Source organism: Microcaecilia unicolor, chromosome 1 (assembly GCF_901765095.1).
Source record: "Microcaecilia unicolor chromosome 1, aMicUni1.1, whole genome shotgun sequence".
Taxonomy (NCBI): Eukaryota; Metazoa; Chordata; class Amphibia; order Gymnophiona; family Siphonopidae; genus Microcaecilia; species Microcaecilia unicolor.
This window is the reverse complement of record NC_044031.1, coordinates 490,204,225-490,224,903: the sequence shown is the minus strand read 5'-3', so window position 1 is coordinate 490,224,903 and position 20,679 is coordinate 490,204,225. Positions and strand designations below refer to the sequence as shown.

The 20,679-nt window shown below is 41.4% G+C and overlaps 1 protein-coding gene across 1 annotated transcript in view; it reads left to right on the top strand.

Moving 5' to 3' along the window:
* The window catches only part of ST18 (ST18 C2H2C-type zinc finger transcription factor), a 353,913-nt gene that overhangs the window by 84,988 nt on the left and 248,246 nt on the right, over positions 1–20,679 (top strand). The window contains exon 4 of the mRNA XM_030190140.1: positions 9,576–9,769. Within this exon, the coding sequence (XP_030046000.1) occupies positions 9,576–9,769 (194 nt within the window). The remainder of the gene's footprint in view (positions 1–9,575; positions 9,770–20,679) is intronic.

Here is a 20,679-nt window from a genome sequence, read left to right as displayed (position 1 = left end):
CTGCTAATCAAAAATAACCCTGTTTCAAAGAGGATACAAAATATTTTGAAGAAAACAATGTTTTAATAGCAAAAAAAGAACTTTGTATGTGTGTGTGTGTGTGGGGGGGGGGGGGGGGGAACAAGCACTTATCTGTGCTGTGGAGTCTACTTTGTGCATCATACACTATCCACTGACTCACTGTTCACAGGTATGAATACCAACTTGTGCCAACGTCCACATTTTTTGCAATAGTGAAACTTAATTCACTTCACTTTTCCACCCTCGACAAGAGATTTGCCCCCCCCCCCCCCTTGTTTCATAGCCCTGCTTCAGGAGGGGAAAAAGGGCTACAAAACAGTGCTTTGGTTGTTTTCTTCAACATTTTTTTGTATCTTCTTTGAAACAGGGTTATGTTTGATTAGCAGTATTTGAAAACTCTGATTAACTACTACTACTACTTAACATTTCTAAAGCGCTACTAGGGTTACGCAGCGCTGTACAGTTTAACAAAGAAGGATAGTCCCTGCTCAAAGGAGCTTACAATCTAAAGGACGAAATGTAAAGTTGGGGCAGTCTAGATATCCTGAATGGAGGTATAATGGTTATGTGCCGAAGGCGACATTGACGAGGTGGGTTTTGAGTAAGGATTTGAAGATGGGCAGCGAGGGGGCTTGGCGTATGGGCTCAGGGAGTTTATTCCACACATAGGGTGAGGCGAGGCAGAAAGGGCAGAGTCTGGAGTTGGCGGTGGTGGAGAAGGGTACTGAGAGGAGGGATTTGTCCTGTGAGCGGAGGTTACGGGTAGGAGCATAAGGGGAGATGAGGGTAGAGAGGTATTGAGGGGCTGCAGAACGAGTGCATTTGTAGGTAAGTAGGAGAAGCTTGAACTGTATGTGGTACCTGATCGGAAGCCAGTGAAGTGACTTGAGTAGAGGGGTGGTATGGGCATATCGGTCCTGACGGAAGATAAGATGTGCAGCAGAGTTCTGAACGGATTGGAGGGGGAATAGATGGCTAAGTGGGAGGCCAGTGAGGAGTAGGTTGCAGTAGTCAAGGCGAGAGGTAATGAGAGAGTGGACGAGTGTTCGGGTGGTATGCTCAGAGAGGAAAGGGCGAATTTTGCTGATGTTATAGATAAAGAAGCGACAGGTCTTGGCTATCTGCTGGATATGCGCAGAGAAGGAGAGGAAGGAGTCGAAGATGACTCCGAGGTTGCGGGCAGATGAGACGGGGAGGATGAGGGTGTTATCAACAGAGATAGAGCGAGGAGGGAGAGGAGAAGTGGGTTTGGGTGGAAAGACAATAAGCTCGGTCTTCGCCATGTTCAGTTTCAGGTGGCGGTTGGACATCCAGGCAGCAATGTCAGATAGGCAGGCCGATACTTTGGCCTGGGTTTCCGCAGTGATGTCCGGTGTGGAGAGGTAAAGCTGGGTGTCGTCAGCATAAAGATGATATTGGAAACCATGGGATGAGATCAGCGAACCCAGGGAAGAGGTGTAGATTGAAAACAGAAGGGGTCCAAGGACAGATCCCTGAGGAACTCCAACAGAGAGCGGGATGGGGGTGGAGGAAGATCCTTGAGAATGTACACTGAAGGTGCGGTGGGAGAGATAAGAGGAGAACCAGGCGAGGACAGAGCCCTGGATTCCAAATGAGGACAGTGTGGCAAGAAGTAAGTTGTGATTGACAGTGTCAAAAGCGGCGGATAGGTCGAGGAGGATGAGGATGGAGTAATGACCTTTGGATTTGGCAAGGAACAGGTCATTACAGACTTTAGATAGTGCCGTTTCTGTCGAGTGTAGAGGGTGAAAGCCGGATTGAAGCGGATCAAGGATGGCATGAGAGGAGAGGAAATCAAGGCAACGGCTATGAACGGTGCGTTCAAGTATCTTGGAGAGGAAGGGTAGGAGGGAGATGGGGCGGTAGTTGGAAGGACAGATAGGGTCTAGTGATGGTTTTTTGAGAAGTGGTGTGACTACAGCATGCTTGAAGGTGTCAGGGACAGTTGCAGTGGAGAGAGAGAGGTTGAGGTTATGACAGATGGGGGGGTGACAGTAGGAGAGATGGTGTTTAGTAAGTTGGTGGGGATGGGATCAGAGGAACAGGTGGTGCATTTCGAGCAGGAAAGAAGGTGGGCAGTTTCCTCCTCGGTGATATCAGGAAAAAAGGAGAAGGAGGCCTGGGTTGGTTGGTTACAGGGGCGTATCTGACTTTCCCTGGTAGGGGGGGGGCAGAGCCCGAAGTGCGGGGGCCGTTTTTCACCCCCCCCCCCAATAGGCTTCCATTGGCGGCATTGGGGGGTTGGCGGCGGTAGCGGGGGCCAGGGCCAAATGTACGGGGGCCAGGCACCCGTTGGCCCCATTACAGATACGCCCCTGGTTGGTTGAGGGAGTGGGTTAAAGGGTGAAGAGGAGGAGGTGGCTTGGTAGTGAATTCAAGGTTGATCTTCTGCACCTTGTCACAGAAGTAGTCAACTAGTGATTGAGGAGAGAGTGAGGGGGGATGGGAGCAGAGGGCACTTTGAGGAGGGAGTTAAGGGTGGCGAAGAGACGACGAGGGTTGGAGCCGAGAGAATTAGTCAATTGGGTGTAATAGTCCTGTTTGGCAAGGAATAGGGAGGACTGGAAGGAGGATAGCATGAATTTGTAATGAATGAAGTCGATATGTGTGCGAGATTTCCTCCAGAGGCGTTCGACAGATCGGGCGCAGGAGCGAAGGTATCAGATGCAAGCGGTCAGCCAGGGCTGGGGATTAGTACGCCTTGTGGGACGGGAGATGGATGATGCAAGTGTGTCCAGAGCAGTGGAGAGAGTGGCATTGTAAGCAGAGACAGCCTTGTCGACAGACTCCGAGGACATGATGGAAGGGAGGAGATTAGAGATACAGTAATTATAGATGGAAAAGAATTGGCAAAGCATATAAACTTTGTTTTGTCTGTGTTAAGCTTTAATTTATGTGGAAGCATCCATTTCTCAATTACAACTAACCCATTCTGAACCATAGATAACTCTGCGTAGATATATTATTTTCTTTTCAAATCCCAAAGAATACAAAAACACATTTAAAAGGATCGGGGACAAAGGGGAACCTTAAGGAACTGCATGTGGATTTTTCCATCCTTCTGAAAAACTAGCATGCATCTTAACTTTATAAGATCTCTTGATTAAAAAAAACCCTGGAGCCAACTATATACCTTGCCTTTGATTCCAAGTATCGTCAATAAGATGTACTATGTAAGCCACATTGAGCCTGCAAATAGGTGGGAAAATGTGGGATACAAATGTAACAAATAAATAAATAAATATGACTGAATTAGAAACCTTTTTATCTTTAAGAACTACTACTAACTAGTTATCATTTGTATAGCGCTACTAGACGTATGCAGTGAAGACCCACCTATTCAACAAGGCATACCAATAAGATCAGCTACTAACAATGTAATACATCACAACCTACTTACTATCAGGAATGTATTTGTCTATATCTAATTATTTGAACTTCGATTACGTTATATTCCATGACATCTCTGCCTACCCATTATCAACGCTTACCATTATCAGCAATGTTTTGCTTATATCTGCTTGTTTAAATCTCGACCACATTACCTTTATGGCACCTGTACCTATTATCAATATTGTTTTGCTTCTTATATCCAATTGTTAACTCTCGATTATGCTATTCTTTATGTAACAACAACTACTCTGTAAGCCACATTGAGTCTGCAAAGAGGTGGAAAAATGTGGGATACAAATGCAATAAATAAATAAATAAATTATATGCAGGTACTTTCTCTATGCCTAGAGGGCTCAGAATCTAAGTGTTTGTACCTGGACCAATGCAGGGTTAAGTGATTTGCCCAAATTCACAAGGAGCAGCAGCAGTGGGAATTGAACCCAGGTTGTGAGGATTGTCAGGATCAAAAAGCCCACTGCACTAACCATTAGGCAACTCCTCCACTCCAAGCATTTAAAAGTTGGTGTAACTATAATTTCCACTAGTTCTGTAGGGAATAATCCCAGATTTAACTGAGATTGAATCCAGTCAAACAGAAGGACTCTAAACTCCAGTGTGGCCGATTTCATATACTGGACAGTCAACTAAACAACTGTAAAATCGTCTGTACTTCACAAAAAGAGCATTAAACATCTTCCAGCCTAGTTGGTTCAAAGTCAGACCAGATGTCATCCACTGAACTATCTTGATTAACTAAAAGAGAACCATCAAATTGTATCAAAGAGAATGATAGTTTTTATAGTACCTATTAGAAACATTATCAAATTGGGATCTAATATTTTTTATCTCTAAATGTTCTGCTAATTGAGAAGCTGTAGATATTTTTTCAGAAACTTGAGCCTAGGCTGATTGAATATCCAAGAAAAAGAATTCAATATTCCAAACATGACGTGCACATCTGGTACTGAAGTACCCATTAAACCAGAATAGAAATCTTTTCTTTTAACCTTCCGTAGCTCTTTATAATTGTGAATAGCCTTTCTCCAATTAGGCTTGTTCTCAGATGTTCTATTTTTCTGCCACTTCCATTCTAGTTTCCTACAATTTTGTTTCTATTGCAATAATTCATTATCAACTCAATTATGATTGCCTCTATCAATCCTAGTTTTCCTACGCAAAGGTACCAAACTATCTAAACTCTCTTTACTACAAGTAAGCCATCTATTTAAAAATGGTTGAACCTCCCCACCTTCCCAATTTGATTTAAATTGTTCCCAAAACTTATCAAGTTCTACCAGTCCCTGACTTTCAAATTGGATCCTCGGTTTAGGCTGCCTTTTTGAAAACTGGTTCCAGTTCAAGAAGAAGAAAATGATCCCACCATAACATCCCTGACTAAATCCAGTCAGAGATAGAAATATTATTAATACTAAATTTAGATTCAGACCAAAAAAAAAAATCCAACTGATGTCCTTTAACATGCGTTGGAAAGGAAGGAATCCATAAAAAAAAATCAAGACTCTGCAGAAAAGAGCTTAATTCCCTACTCTCTCTCTCATCTTCCCCATGTTCTAAATGTAAATTAATATCCCTAGAATTAAATTATATGGAATGAATTGAATTCCTAAAAAATAAAATCATAAAAATAATCCTTAACAGATGTCCAGTTTCCAGGAGGAGAATAAAATAATATACATGTTAATGCATCCTTCAATGTTAATGCATCATCTCTCAGCTGACAAGCCAAAATTAAGTCCTGACATTTGTAAAGTATCTAATAACTGAATATCAAATCATATTTTAAGAATGATTGCCACACCGCCTCCCCTTTTGATAGCCCTACTTAGCACAATTGATCTATAGCCTTTGGGACAGATTTCCTGAATTAAAGGGTTTTCATCAGAAGTCAGTCAAATTTCCGTTAAAAATATACAACCTGGCTGTTGTTCCTGTATCCAGTCCCTAATGATATTCTTTACTGATCTAGCATTTAGATAAAAACAAGGAACAGAGACCACAGAAACCTCTTCTGGATCTTTACAATCAATAGTAATAAGATTTTGTTGAGTCCTAGTTAGTAGATTTGATCTCTTTCTAAAGTTGAGGTGCCAAGGCTTTGTGTATACCTCAATCCTATTGGGCATAACATTTTCACAATTAATCAAGTTTTGAGAATGGTGGCCATAAAACTGTCTAGGTCTAAAACTATTAGAAAACAAATCAGTTCCTAGTGAATGTAAATTATATCAAACATAATTAGCAACACAACCGCATTCATCCCATAAAAACATGCAAAGTAAGAACAATCGTAATAAATCCATTCTGGATTAGGTAACAGCCCTAAATTACAAACATCTATCAAGTGCTTTAAATATAAACTTAAGTATAAACTATATCACCTGTAATCAAAATACATAAATGCTAATCAGCCAATAAATGTCATAGCAGAGTAGTAAAATTATATTTGTTGTGCATAGGATTGCACCTTTGGCTTGCGCTGAGCAGTGACATGATGCTAGATGCCACCCTTCAATTCTTGGCCCTGAACCCAGTTCCTGAACCTCAGTGACCAAGAGTGCTTTACCAGGTACTGCCTTGGTAGGGCTGCCATACAGCACCTCTGTCAGCAGCTAGGGCCCCAACACCAGGCCAGGACATGCAAGAATAATCCAGTCCCACTGCACCTGAAGATTACAGCCTCTCTTGCATTTCTTGCCACTGGTACATTTCAGTCAGTGTTTGCAGTCACTGAAGGCCTTACCAAGCTCACCATCTCTGTTTGTCCCAATTCCTTGATGCCTTCCTCACCTACACCTCACACTACATCTCCTTCCTCAGCACTGTTCAGGCCTTCCCTAACAATATCACTATACAACTTTGTATTTGTTATCCACCCACTGGGCAAACGCCTTTGACAGTACTATGTAAGCCACATTGAGCCTGCAAATAGGTGGGAAAATGTGGGGTACAAATGCAATAAATAAATAAATAAATAAATAATAAGACCCACTTTTACTCCATAATGACTTCCCCTCGGTCCTATGGGTCATTGACTGCATACACGTGGCCCTCAGATCTCCACTCTACCACTCAATGAACATGCAGGTGGAGTGTGATGCCTGGGGGAGATAGTGAACGTGTGCTCGGTAGCCAGGGTCCTGTCACGATGCACATGTACTGCAGTGCTCAGGCGCGTGGGCGTGTGAAATTGTTGCACACTGAGGCCACTTGTTACAGCAGCCGGAATTTCCATTATTTTAAATGAAAGTTGTAAATGGTCGTGCGCTAATAAAAATATTGATGCATGGCAATCACTACCTGATCCCTTACTGCCACCTATTTAGAAGGTGGTAAGGGCTCACACATTAACCCAGTGGTAATCGGATAGCGCACAGCAATGGTCAGTTACCACCGGGCACACCTACACCGGGCTTCAGTTTCTGCCTTGGTTCCAGCCTTGCTTAAGCTCCAGTCCAAGTTCCTGTATGCCTCAATTTCTGCCAAGGTTCCAGCCTTGCTTCAGTTCCATTCCAAGTTCCTGCATTTCCTCAGTTCCTGCCATGGTTCCAGCCATGCTTCAGTTTCTGCCTTGGACTCAGTTCCAGTCCAATTTCCTGTCTTGCCTCAGTTCCTGCCATGATTCCTGCTGTGCCTTTGTCTCTGCCTTGGTTCTGCCCTGCTGATGTTCCTGCCTTGTGGCTTGCTCAGGGGACTTCATCTGCCACAGTCTAGATATGGCTGCGGCCCAAGGGCTCTCCTTTCCTGAGTCTACCAGATTCACCAAGATTTCCTTCAGTTCCTCTGCATCATCACCCTTGAAAACCATTTCTGATACAGGTAGATCTCTTACATCTTCATCTGTAAAACTGTTGCAAAGAATTCATTCCATCTGTCTACTATAAGTACACTTTTTGCTCCTACAGATACTCTCACAAGCTTTATGCTTCTGATGTACCTAAAAAAAGTTGTTAGTATGAGTGTTTTCTCTGTGGCAAGTTTCTCTCCACATTCTCTTTTAGCCTTCTTTATCAATGCTTTTCATCTAACTTGCCAGTGCTTATATTGCTTCTCATTGTCTTCATTCGGATCCTTTTTTCCTTCTTTGAAAGATGCTCTTTTGGCTCTAATAGCCTCTAACTTTACCTTTAACTATGCTGGCTGTTGTTTGCTCTTCTTTCCACCTTTCCTAATACATGGAATACATCTGGTCTGGGCTTCTACGATGGTATTTTTAAACACTGGCTATGCCTGATTTAAAGTCCTAACCTTTGCGGCCAATCCTTTTAGCTTCTTTTTAACAAATTTCCTCATTTTATCTTGGTCCCTCTTTTGAAAATTAAATGCTGCCACAGTTGTTTTTCTTAGTGACTTCACTCCAGATATCAGCTCAAATTTGATCATGTTATGATCACTGTTGCCCCAGTGGACCCAATTTCTCGTCCTGTGCCCTGCAGTCCACTAAGGACTAGATCTAAAATAGCTCCCCCTCTTGTCAGTTCCTGGACCAGTTACTCCAAGAAGCAGTCATTTATTACATCTAGAAATCTTACCTCTGTAACATTTATCCAGTCAATATTGGGGTAATTGAAATCACAATTCACCAATAATTCTCCACTCTTCTATTCTGTATCTCTAGAAGGATCATGTGACGAGTATCAATCACCTTACCAGTGGAGAAAAAAGACCTCATACACTACGAGATTCTCATCCACTTGTAAGGTAAACCATCATTTTTGTGGGTGGCTCTCCCTCAATCATTAATCATAAAAAACTCCATTCAGTTACTATAAATGACCAAAAAACATTTTGAGACACAGAATAGTCTATTTAATTTGGAAAGTTAGTACTAGCTGTGATATCTTGAGCACAATATCTTCTTAAATAATTATTACTTATCTCAAGCACTTTTTTCAATCCCAACAGGGGTTCCCTGTTTCACCTCCTTTGGTTGCATCAGGGGAATGTATATTCTCTCCAAATGTCAAAGATGATTGCCTTCTTCCAACGCTATCACAATTTTTTCAAAAATCAACTTTCCACATAACGCTCTCAATCAAAATGGTGATGGGGTTTTCCCAAACAACGCCTTCATTTTATAGTAACTTAGTGACGTCAACTTAATTATCTCCTCTTGATGTCAGTCTCATAGAAAAGCCTTCCATTGAAACCCGACATTTAAACCCTGGGGTGCTACCTTATGTAAGCCATAAATCCATCTTTGTTCTTGCTATCTGAATATACGTCTGATGTTTCCTTTCCTTTCAGTAACTTGCAACTGTTGCAACACAATACAATGGATCTCTGTAAAGGAATGCTGTTTTTCTATGAAGTGTGTTACCAAAGGTTCACTCAATTTCTTTGCTTGGATACAGTGGTGATGTTCTATCAGCCGTGTTTTTAAAGCCGTAGAGGTCTGCCCTATGTAAATTGGTGATTGTTGAATTGTGATTAATATTTCCACGGATTCTTTGAGTGTGGGGTAATTGAAATCACTCATTATTATAGTGTCACCCAGTTTGCCAGTCTTCCTAATTTCTGTAAACATTTCTTCAATAGGATCTTATCATGCAGCCTCCGGGCATCTTATTGAAAGCAACCAGTTATAGAATTGCTCCAAAGAGGCTTTGGAAGAGGGAGGAGTGGAGCAGACTACAAACTGAGTGAAGCCTGTGTTAGTTTTGGGTGTTAAATTAGGTGATACATTCTGTAGATAGATGGTTCAAAACAAGTGCTCCATTTCTGCTAATGTCTTATCTGAGTCTCAGTTTTTAAACATATATCTCCTCCCCAGTTCTTATATCTTAAACTTGTTATGATGAAAGGAGTGGTGATATAATGTTGAGATCAAAAGTTTCTCAGAATTAATATAAGTATACAGATATTTTTGCATCTTTTTTCCTGGTGCCTTGGGTACAAGGGAAAATAAGAGAATAAATTAATTTAGGATTATACTTTTATCAATTAATACTGACAGTAATTTATGAGCAGCAAGTGAGAAACAGAAATAGATGTTCCAGACCTGTTTTTTTTTTAATTCAAACTGAGATTACATATTTGCTACACAGCTGAAATTAACTCTTATTTTGGATTACAAGGCTGAAAAGTACTGTAAATTAATTATTGATATTTTATCCAAATAGTTCTTACAACTGCTCAATGGCTAAGAAGAGAAAAGCTCAGGAACAGGCATCGGGAAATCCAGTCAACAAGAGGAAGTCCTTATTAATGAAACCACGTCACTACAGTCCAAGTATAGAATGTGAAGAAGAAAATGAGGAAAACACGGAGCAGGGGGACATCCATGTAATGGAAACTATGAACCAGTCTGGTGCAGGTATCAGGGAATATATTTCTTATCTTTTCTTATCCACAGGTGGATTAACTATCAGGCTTATTTTCGAAAGAGAAGGGCACCCATTTTTCTACACAAATCGGGAGATGTGTGTCCTTCTCTCAGGGTCGCCCAAATCGGCATAATCGAAAGCCGATTTTGGGCATCCCCAACTGCTTCCCGTCACGGGGACGACCAAAGTTCCTGGGGGCATGTCAGAGGCGTAGTGAAAGCAGGACTGGGGCATGCCTAACAGATGGGCATCCTCAAGCGATAATGGAAAAAAGAAGGGCGTCCCTGATGAACACTTGGCTGACTTTACTTGATCCTTTTTTTTATGACCAAGCCACAAACTTGTGCCCTAAATGACCAGATGACCACCAGAGGGAATCGGGGATGACCTCCCCTGACTCCCCCAGTGGTCACTAACCACCTCCCACCCCGAAAAAAACAACTTTAAAAACTTTTGCCTTTTTTTAAGAGTATAGTGAAGGAGATCCTTCGCTATGCCTCGTCCCTGTGATGGCAGTTGAGGATGTCTAAAATGTGGATGTTTCTGTGAAAAGGACATCCATGCCTTTGCTATGCCTCTGACACCCCCTTTATTTATTTATTTGGATTTTGGATCACAAGTAGCAGCAGTGGGATTTGAACCAGCCACTTCTGGATTGCAAGACCAGTGCTGTGTCCACTAGGCCGCTCCTTCACTCTGGTCCCTTGAAATTTGGCCATCCCTGGGGGGGGGGGGGGAGTATGCAGGTCCCTGGGGGGGGGGGAGGTATGTGTGTGTCAGCAGAGGCATAATGAAGGCATGGACGTCCTTCTTTCAAGCATTTTGGATGTTCTCAACTGTCCCCCTCCCACAGGAACAGCCTAATTTTGAAGGTAGAGCAGTGGCCTAGTGGTCAGAGCACTGGTCTTGCAGTCCAGAGGTGGTTGGTTCAAATCCCACTGCTGCTACTTGTGATCCAAAATCCAAATAAATAAAAGGGGTGTCAGAGGCATAGCAGGCATGGATGTCCTTCTCACAGAAACATCTAGGCATTGATGTACTTCTCACAAACATCCACATTTTGGACAGACAGAGGCATAGAAATATCCAGTGTACCTGAAAAAGGTGTAAGCAAAATGTAACTCACCTTGAGCTACTACTGAAAAAGGTGTGAGCAAAATCTAAATAAATAAATAGCGAAGGACGTCCTTCACCCATACTCTAAAAAAAAAAAACAAAAGTTTTTAAAGTTGTTTTTTTCAGGGTGGGAGGTGGTTAGTGACTACTGCATGCCTTTTTGCGTTCAGTTAGTGCATCAGTTAGTCCATTGCAGTGCCCCCTAGGGTGCCCAGTTGGTGTCCTGGCATGTCAGGGGGACCAGTGCACCACGAATGCTAGCTCCTCCCATGACCAAATGACTTGGATTTGGTCATTTTTAAGATGGGCGTACTCAGTTTCCATTATCGCCGAAAACTGGGGACGACCATCTCTAAGGTCGACCTAAATATTGAGATTTGGGCATCCCCGACTGTATTATCGAAACGAAAGATGAACGCTCATCTTGTTTCGATAATACGGGTTTCCTCGCCCCTTCTTAGGGACATCCTGTGAGGACACCCTCAGGAAAACTTGGGCGCCCGTTCGATTATGCCCCTCTATGTTGCAACTATGTTTCTGTTTTCCTTGCTATGCTCAACTTTTCTGAATATCGGGGGCCCTTGTACTAAAGGGTGTTAAGCCCTTAAAGCAGGGTTGGCACAGAAAACAGGTGACTTGCATGAAGGGACATTATGGAAGTTTGCCTGTTTTCACGTGTTAAATTGCATTACTAAATTTTTTTTAATGTTTCATTCAGGAGGTGCAGCGTGGGTGGAGGTTGGGTGCAGAAGCGTTAACCAGCTAGTGCTTTATATTAACTGTGTGCTAATTGACTAATGCACTGTTAATGCAGGAGGACTTACCACCTCCTAAATAGGTGCGGTAAGTGCTCCCATGTTAACTCGGAGCAGGTAGCGTCTGACCTGCAATAAAAAAAACATAGTGGGAACGCCCCTTCTTGATTTGGCATGTTTTTGGATTGTCGCACATTACAATTCACCATTAAAGGCATCAAGCCCAAAATTTAAAGCATTGTAGTAAAAGACCTCCACTGTGTTTACTCTCTGGTGCTTTATGGCCTTTCTTCAGTAAGAATTTTAAGATAGATCCCAACTAAAGAGTTTTCTGCTTGTAAAGTAGACTGGCATAAGGATACTACATCTTTCTGAGTAGGCCAAGGCTGCAAATTCAGCACTGGTGAGCACCAGGAGAAATCATATTCTTTTTTTGGTCTATGTGAAATAATTTCATGACAGTACTTGTGTGCTAGTGGGCACATGTCCTTGTTGCCGTAAGAAAACACCACCATATTTGGCACTTGATGGAACCTAGTATCCTCTACTGATAAGTTCATCACACAGTATATCTGCTAAGTCATTTCACATTTTCTCTCTACTGCTGTAATTTATGTACAATGGCCTAGTTTTGGGTATGAAATAAATGAAAAATCAAACAAACCAACAAAACAAATAACTAACTTGGGATTTCATAAATTTAGAGTTTGGGTTTATAGCAAAATCTTTAAAAATTACCCCTTCTCCCTGCCTTTAATAATAATAAGCTTTATTGAAAGCACACTATTTAAGAACATAAGAATATAATAGCCATCCAACCCAGTATCCTGCTTCCCTCAGTGGCCAATCCAGGCCACAAGTACCTATCAGAAACCTTTGCTCACTTCCTGAATTTCTTCTCAGTTTTTCATTCCTATTGCTAGTGGTAGAATTGAAAAGATGCAGGTCTTGCAGCAGACAAACAAGCAAAGACGACGCAGGTGACAAAGCTATGGCCAGCCCATTAAACAGATAAAAATCAAAATGGTGATCTTGGCAAAGGTATGCTGTCATCTGCCATCAACACAGACTGCAGTCAAACAAGCAGCAGATGAGCTTGTACAAGATGAAAAGACTAGTATGTGGAGGGTCGGGGGCAAGTACGAAAAGTGGCATCCTTAAAAAATAAAAGAGACAGCCTGTAAATTTCATGGTTTTGCCTCTCTGTCTTCTCGCGAAAAAGAAATGGTAGGTTAAGCTCGCTTTCAAGTAGACCAATTTGTATTGAAATATTGCAGCGTGAGGATCACACAGATATCTAGGGAGAAAAAAGCAAGAAAAGGATGAAACAGCAGGGTCTGTCAACAGTTTATTCTGAAGCTAAAGATATCAGGCCCATTGTCTCTTGCTGGTTTTCCCACACAGGCTAAACTTTAGACTCAGATTACAGCAAAGTTAAAACAGTGGGCTGGTTCATCAAAATATGGACAGATACAGCGCTTAACGGAGGTTTTGAAAACCATTACACATAATACAACAGTCACTCCGCACTGTATGAAACCCATTTTCTAAAGAATAATTAATAAATATTTTCTTTTAATGTATAACAAACAGTTGAACCAAGCAATTATATAAACTGGAAATGGCCCAAAATGCTGAGAGTTTGGCAACAGTAAAGTGAAATGCATTGTGGTGCACATGTGCATTTTTCCAACCCTCCCCCCCCCCCTGTAATCTGCACTTAATAGGAATATTTTAAACTATGTAACTAAGCAACAGAGGTAATTGTTGCTTTCTAGAGCTTTTGTTAGGCACTCTAACACAGCCCAAATATGCATAATTAGGCATAATGTCTATAAATCATTATTGTACACATGTGGGTAGTTAAGTGGATTGAGAGAATAGTTCAATAAATTGAGCATATTCACTGAAAATGCTTTTTATTTGTTTTCTGCAGTTCATAATACTTTAAAATTATCATAACCCTTTACACTTTCTCTTTATAGCTAACAGTGTTATTGAGAGAAACTTCATTTGCATTTTAGACTGTTTAATTTATTATTTAAAACTGGAGTTCCTCGGGTATGAATTAAAATGATGATAGGGCATCTTGCAAAAAATAATACACTCTTGTTTATCTAGCCTGTTTTTCAGGGAGAAAGATGCTAAATTTTCAGTTTCCACTGAATAGGACCCAGCAAAAGAACGCAGTCTATAATCAGCATTATTAAAGGGGATAGTGTTTTGACTAAATTCTTCCCTTCATCCAAAAATGCTTTTAGTTACTATGACAATATTTACTTGATCCTGCCAGTTTGATGCTGATTTTGGGGGATAATTATAAAAAGAAAGATGATGCAGGCTTCTTTTTGAGTGCTTGTGTCAGAGACACTGTTTGCAAAGATTGGAATGAGGCATAAAAGCATATTGTCTTTCAACAGAACACCCCTTTCCTACAACTTTTACTACCTGTGGTTCCCCCAGAGAAAGCATAATTATTAACACTGGGGTAGCTTTACGGGTAGCTTTATCTTTCCTCTTAAGTGCTTATTCATACCATTCATTTTCTTGTCTCTGTATGATCAAGTGTATCATTTTGACTTCAGTGGAATGAGCACATTAAAAAACAGAGGTAAATAATTTTCATTCCTTTTGTTTATAAAGATTAGTAGTTTTCTATTAACCAAAAAGAGACCATGGATTAAAATTCAACTGTATGAAAACAGCCAAAAAAAAAAAATCTGTGATTAGGTCTAAACAATTGTATCAAACAATCATGTTATCAATCATTTGAAAAGGGTTTTCATAAACATTAGCCTGTAATTTTTATGCAAAAACAGCACCAATAATCAGAACCCCCAAAATATATATCATCAAGAAATATTAGAAACCGTACGAAACAAGAAAGCCTTGACTTTTAGGAAACCTTTTATTAAAGCTTAGCAGATGCTAACGGAATCAGGGGTCCTTTTACCAAATTGCGCTAAAAAGTGGCTGGCGCTGGTGTCGGCACATTTAGTGCAGCAATAAAATGGCTGCCTTGCCATATTTTTCTGTAATGGCCGTGCACTAATTTTCTCACTAACATGTGGCCGTTACCTCGGGAGACCTTACTGCCATCTGTATAAGAGGCGGTAAGAGCTCCCTCGCTAATCGGGTAGCGCGCGATAACGTGCCCGCACTACCCGATTAAGGAAGGCACGCCTACTGTCCGCCCGTGGACATGCCTCCCGCACTGGAAATATTTTCCAGTGTGGAATTAGCACATATTGAGCTGGAAAATATCGCGAGATGCCTCAGCACGTCCTGCAGTAGTGCCCTTTTAGCATGGTGTCACTCTTTAGGAGCAGCATCTCGGGGGTGTAGGAGGCGGCTTTGCGGCATTTTACCTGGTCACAGTGACTTTCCAAACCTGGCAGCAGCCACCAGAAGTAACTTCCTGTTTTGTTCAGGCAGCTGCAGTAACGGGAAGAGGCGGGTGCCAGCAGCAGCAGGGCAGCATATGGGAATTGCTGCCGCTGCCGGGTTTGGAAAGTCACCGCGACCAGATAAAACCCCCGTGGGGGCGGCAGCTCGACCGGGGGCTGCAGCACGCAAGCTCCGCCTCAGGCGGCATCTTTCCTTAGGCAGGCCATGCCTACTTTACCTTAGTAAAAGGGCCCCTTAGCACATGCTAAATACTAAGAAGCCCATAGCATTTAGCACACACTAATTCCATTAGCACACTCTAGCTTTAGTAAGAGGGTCCCTTGGGGTCCTTTTACTAAGGTGCACTAATGGGTTCAGCCTGTGTTAAAATGCCATTTAGCCCATTGTATAGCTATGGGCTGCATGCCATTAAACACACACTACTTCATTAGCATACCCTAGTAAAAGGACCCCTTTATTTATTTATTTACATGCACTGGGCCACACCTAGCAGCATACTATAACATAGTTTTATCTTAGATGTGGTGTATATACATAGATACGTTTCTAAAATAATTACCATAATCCATAAGAACAGGCTGATATTTAGCCTGGGGAAGAAAAGACTGAAGGCCCTGTTTACTAAGCCGTGCCAGCGTTTTTAGCGCGTGCTAATTGATGAGTCGCCCATATGGGCAACAGCATTTAGAGCGTGTAAATCATTAGTGCATTCTAAAAATGCTAACACGCCCTTAGTGCTGCTTAGTAAACAGGGACCTGAGAGTTCTAACATTATGCAAATATATAAAGAATATATAAAGAAAGGTGATAAAACATGGTGGTGGTGGTGGTATCTTCTATCTCTGTTGAGAATAGGGCTAGAAAAAATGGATTTAAAATTGCAGTAAGGGATACAGATTTTGCATTTGTAAGACACTTACAAATGTAATTAAGCACTGAAACAAGTTACTTAGGGAAAATATTTTCCATTTGAGGTTTATAAGGGCAGAAAAGACAAATATCTGTCTAAAAAGGTTTAGGTACAGAGAATGCTGAATGAAAGATGAGCTAGAAGGTCTCTTGAGGTCTCATTCATTGCTGTCCTCATGTAATCCTATGATTCCTATCAGCAGTGGACTTGTGTTTGAAGAGTTTTTCAAAGAACAGTATGTCTGCATTTATTTCAGACAGCAGTCTGAAAAATGTACATATTTGTTGGTTAGCTTTCCTACCATCAGTGTTTCTTCGGGGGCAATTTCTCCAACTAGGTTATTTTTGTACATACCTCATTCCTATGCCAGGGTATGTGGAACATAACATCCACACCTCAAATTAAGTGTTAACACTCGCTCTAATATTTGCATTGTACTAAAGAGGGCCAACCCCTTAACTTCTTAATGGAGTTCATAGGATGCAAATTGTATAGGCACATTTGTATAGTTGGCACCCAAAACAATTGGGATTATTTCTATATCTTGTTTTTTTCTGTTGAAAAACTACAGTTTTTGCTAAAATAAAACATTAAAAGGGGTCATTCTACAACAGGGTGCCTATTTTTTTTTTGTGCCAAGAATGCATATAAATGACCAGAATACAGTATATATATACAGTGGGGGAAATAAGTATTTGATCCCTTGCTGATTTTGTAAGTTTGCCCACTGACAAAGACATGAGCAGCCCATAATTGAAGGGTAGGTTATTGGTAACAGTGAGAGACAGCACATCACAAATTAAATCCGGAAAATCACATTGTGGAAAGTATATGAATTTATTTGCATTCTGCAGAGGGAAATAAGTATTTGATCCCTCTGGCAAACAAGACCTAATACTTGGTGGCAAAACCCTTGTTGGCAAGCACAGCGGTCAGACGTCTTCTGTAGTTGATGATGAGGTTTGCACACATGTCAGGAGGAATTTTGGTCCACTCCTCTTTGCAGATCATCTCTAAATCATTAAGAGTTCTGGGCTGTCGCTTGGCAACTCGCAGCTTCAGCTCCCTCCATAAGTTTTCAATGGGATTAAGGTCTGGTGACTGGCTAGGCCACTCCATGACCCTAATGTGCTTCTTCCTGAGCCACTCCTTTGTTGCCTTGGCTGTATGTTTTGGGTCATTGTCGTGCTGGAAGACCCAGCCATGACCCATTTTTAAGGCCCTGGCGGAGGGAAGGAGGTTGTCACTCAGAATTGTACGGTACATGGCCCCATCCATTCTCCCATTGATGCGGTGAAGTAGTCCTGTGCCCTTAGCAGAGAAACACCCCCAAAACATAACATTTCCACCTCCATGCTTGACAGTGGGGACGGTGTTCTTTGGGTCATAGGCAGCATTTCTCTTCCTCCAAACACGGCGAGTTGAGTTCATGCCAAAGAGCTCAATTTTTGTCTCATCTGACCACAGCACCTTCTCCCAATCACTCTCGGCATCATCCAGGTGTTCACTGGCAAACTTCAGACGGGCCGTCACATGTGCCTTCCGGAGCAGGGGGACCTTGCGGGCACTGCAGGATTGCAATCCGTTATGTCGTAATGTGTTACCAATGGTTTTCGTGGTGACAGTGGTCCCAGCTGCCTTGAGATCATTGACAAGTTCCCCCCTTGTAGTTGTAGGCTGATTTCTAACCTTCCTCATGATCAAGGATACCCCACGAGGTGAGATTTTGCGTGGAGCCCCAGATCTTTGTCGATTGACAGTCATTTTGTACTTCTTCCATTTTCTTACTATGGCACCAACAGTTGTCTCCTTCTCGCCCAGCGTCTTACTGATGGTTTTGTAGCCCATTCCAGCCTTGTGCAGGTGTATGATCTTGTCCCTGACATCTTTAGACAGCTCCTTGCTCTTGGCCATTTTGTAGAGGTTAGAGTCTGACTGATTCACTGAGTCTGTGGACAGGTGTCTTTCATACAGGTGACCATTGCCGACAGCTGTCTGTCATGCAGGTAACGAGTTGATTTGGAGCATCTACCTGGTCTGTAGGGGCCAGATCTCTTACTGGTTGGTGGGGGATCAAATACTTATTTCCCTCTGCAGAATGCAAATAAATTCATATACTTTCCACAATGTGATTTTACGGATTTAATTTGTGATGTGCTATCTCTCACTGTTACCAATAACCTACCCTTCAATTATGGGCTGCTCATGTCTTTGTCAGTGGGCAAACTTACAAAATCAGCAAGGGATCAAATACTTATTTCCCCCACTGTATATATGCATATGTGTGCACATACCCCTGGATTCTATGTAGCGTGCCTAGCGTTCCATGCCAAAATCCAAGCATATTCTGTAACAATGCATGTAACTTAGGGTGTCTTTTACTAAATATTAGCTCAAGTTATGTGCAGCAGGGCCTATTTTATTTCTATGAGCCTTGCTGCAGATAACTCGAGCTAATCTTTAGTAAAAGACCCCATTAATTGGCTTAACATGCCAATCAGCTTTGTTAACAGCACTTAAACAATAATGAGCACTAATTGGCAATAATTAGAATTTATGCACATAACTTGCTAAGCATATTCTGTAACGCACTGCACCAAAATTCTAATGTGCGCAGGCAGAAAAGGGCATGTTTATAGATGGGGAAATGGGCGTTTTGTGGGTGTTACAGAATATGGCCCAATGTGCCTAAATCTACACACCGAGATTTACACCACATTTTGTTGGTGTAAATGCAGGTACATAGTTTTAGGTGCTAGGATATTAATTAAACGTATTCTATATACCACGCTTAAATATAGGCACCTCTTATAGAATACGCTTAGGCGGAAATGTTTTTCTAGGCATCATATATAGAATTTCCCCCATAATGGGTCAAATTAAAAATTGGCACCAAAAAAACACGCAGTTAACATGATTCTATAAACTACACCTAAAGTTAGGCATAATTTATAGAATAGGCTCACACACCGTTCTTGCAACTGAAATTTAGGCGCATCCATTTAGGCCACCTAAAACCAGGTCTAAATAACCTGCACCTAAGTTAGGCGTAGATTGTGTGTATTCCATAATAATACGCATATTTTTTCTAAATTCCCACAACCCACCCATTCCACGCCCATGACCACACCTCCTTTTTGACTGCATGCATTAGAATTTACACGCATTGTATTATAGAACGGGCCTAGAATGTTGTGCACATAAATTCTAAGTAAAGCCAATTAGTGCCACTAATTGGTTGTTAAGCGCCAATTATTGGCACTGATTGGTTTGTTAATTATTGGCACTGATTGGTTTGTTAATTAAGTTGTGCATGCAATTCAGCTATGTGGCCAAATTAGCATGCATAACTTAAGGCACCATATATAGAATTTGGGGTAATATGCACTTAAATATCAATATTTCTGTAAAATGGCACCTAAATATGATGGCACATAGATTAGAAGTGGGTGTACACATGGATGAAGTCTGAGTGGAGCATGGATAGAGCATATAATTACATGCCTAGATTATAGAATACTATAATTTTCTATAACACTATAATTTACTCATGTTTTTTGTAATCTAGGCTCAAGCAGTTATACCATCTCAGTGGTTGGTATAGTAGGTCATTGATAAAATCTAGGCACTTATTTGCCTTGCTTGCTACACTAGTATTTCATAACAAAAATAGATGTACACTTTTCTTTATAGGATAGGCTCCTAATAGGTACCTTTTTTGCTCCCAAAATTGATTCAGATTAATTTCTTTCAAGTAACATAGTAAATGTTAGCAGATAAAAACCAGTACGGTCCATCCAGTCTGCCCAACACGGTGTCCATAGTTGAATCTACAACGATTAAACACTGGTGTACTTAATCTCTGTCTCTCCCTGCCAATTTTAAGGCACAGACCATAGAAGTCAGCCAGGCACCAATCCTACTTCCCAACTAGCAGAATTGCCTTCGAAGCCCACTCCAGCCTTGATTTTGATCTGTTTTTGCCATTTACGGGACCAAGACTGTAGGAGTCTTCTCAGCATTAATCTTACTTCCCAACCTCTGATGCTGCCATCAAAGCTCACTCCCATTATGAGGCCATTTAAAGTTTTCCTTTAATTAGACTCCATCCTTTTTCTATATAAAGGGACATTTTCGATATGACGTCTAAATTCAATTTTGGGCGTTTTGCTGAAGGCTTCCTAAAATCAATTAACAGACACAGCCAATTTTCAAACCAGAGAAAGATCTTTTTGTTTCAAAAAAGGCCATTTCCTAGCTGTTTTGTACTCAGTGCATTTTACTTTTGTGACCATTTTACTTTTCTGACAGTAGGTTTTTGGTGGGCTCACACTTTCCACCACAATTGTAACAGTTAGAGTAGGATATGGGCCTGGGTCTTCTTCTCTACATTGTATTTCACCGACCACTAGGCTACTCTATAAATCTGCTTGCTGTTGTAATCGGACTGGCTATAACATCTGAAGCTATCATAGAGGCTGGTATGTATTGTTTCTTTCACATCTTTGGGGGATGGGAGGGGGTCAGTGACCACTGAAGGAGTAAGAGGAAGTCATGCCACAATCCCTCCAGTGGTCATCTAGTCATTTAAGGCACCTTTTTGTGACTTAGTTGTGATTGAAATAGGTCTAGATGAAAATGTCTAAATTTTAGCCCTGGATGTTTTTGCTTTGTTCTATTATGGCAGAAAACACCTGAGTTTTGGGAATGC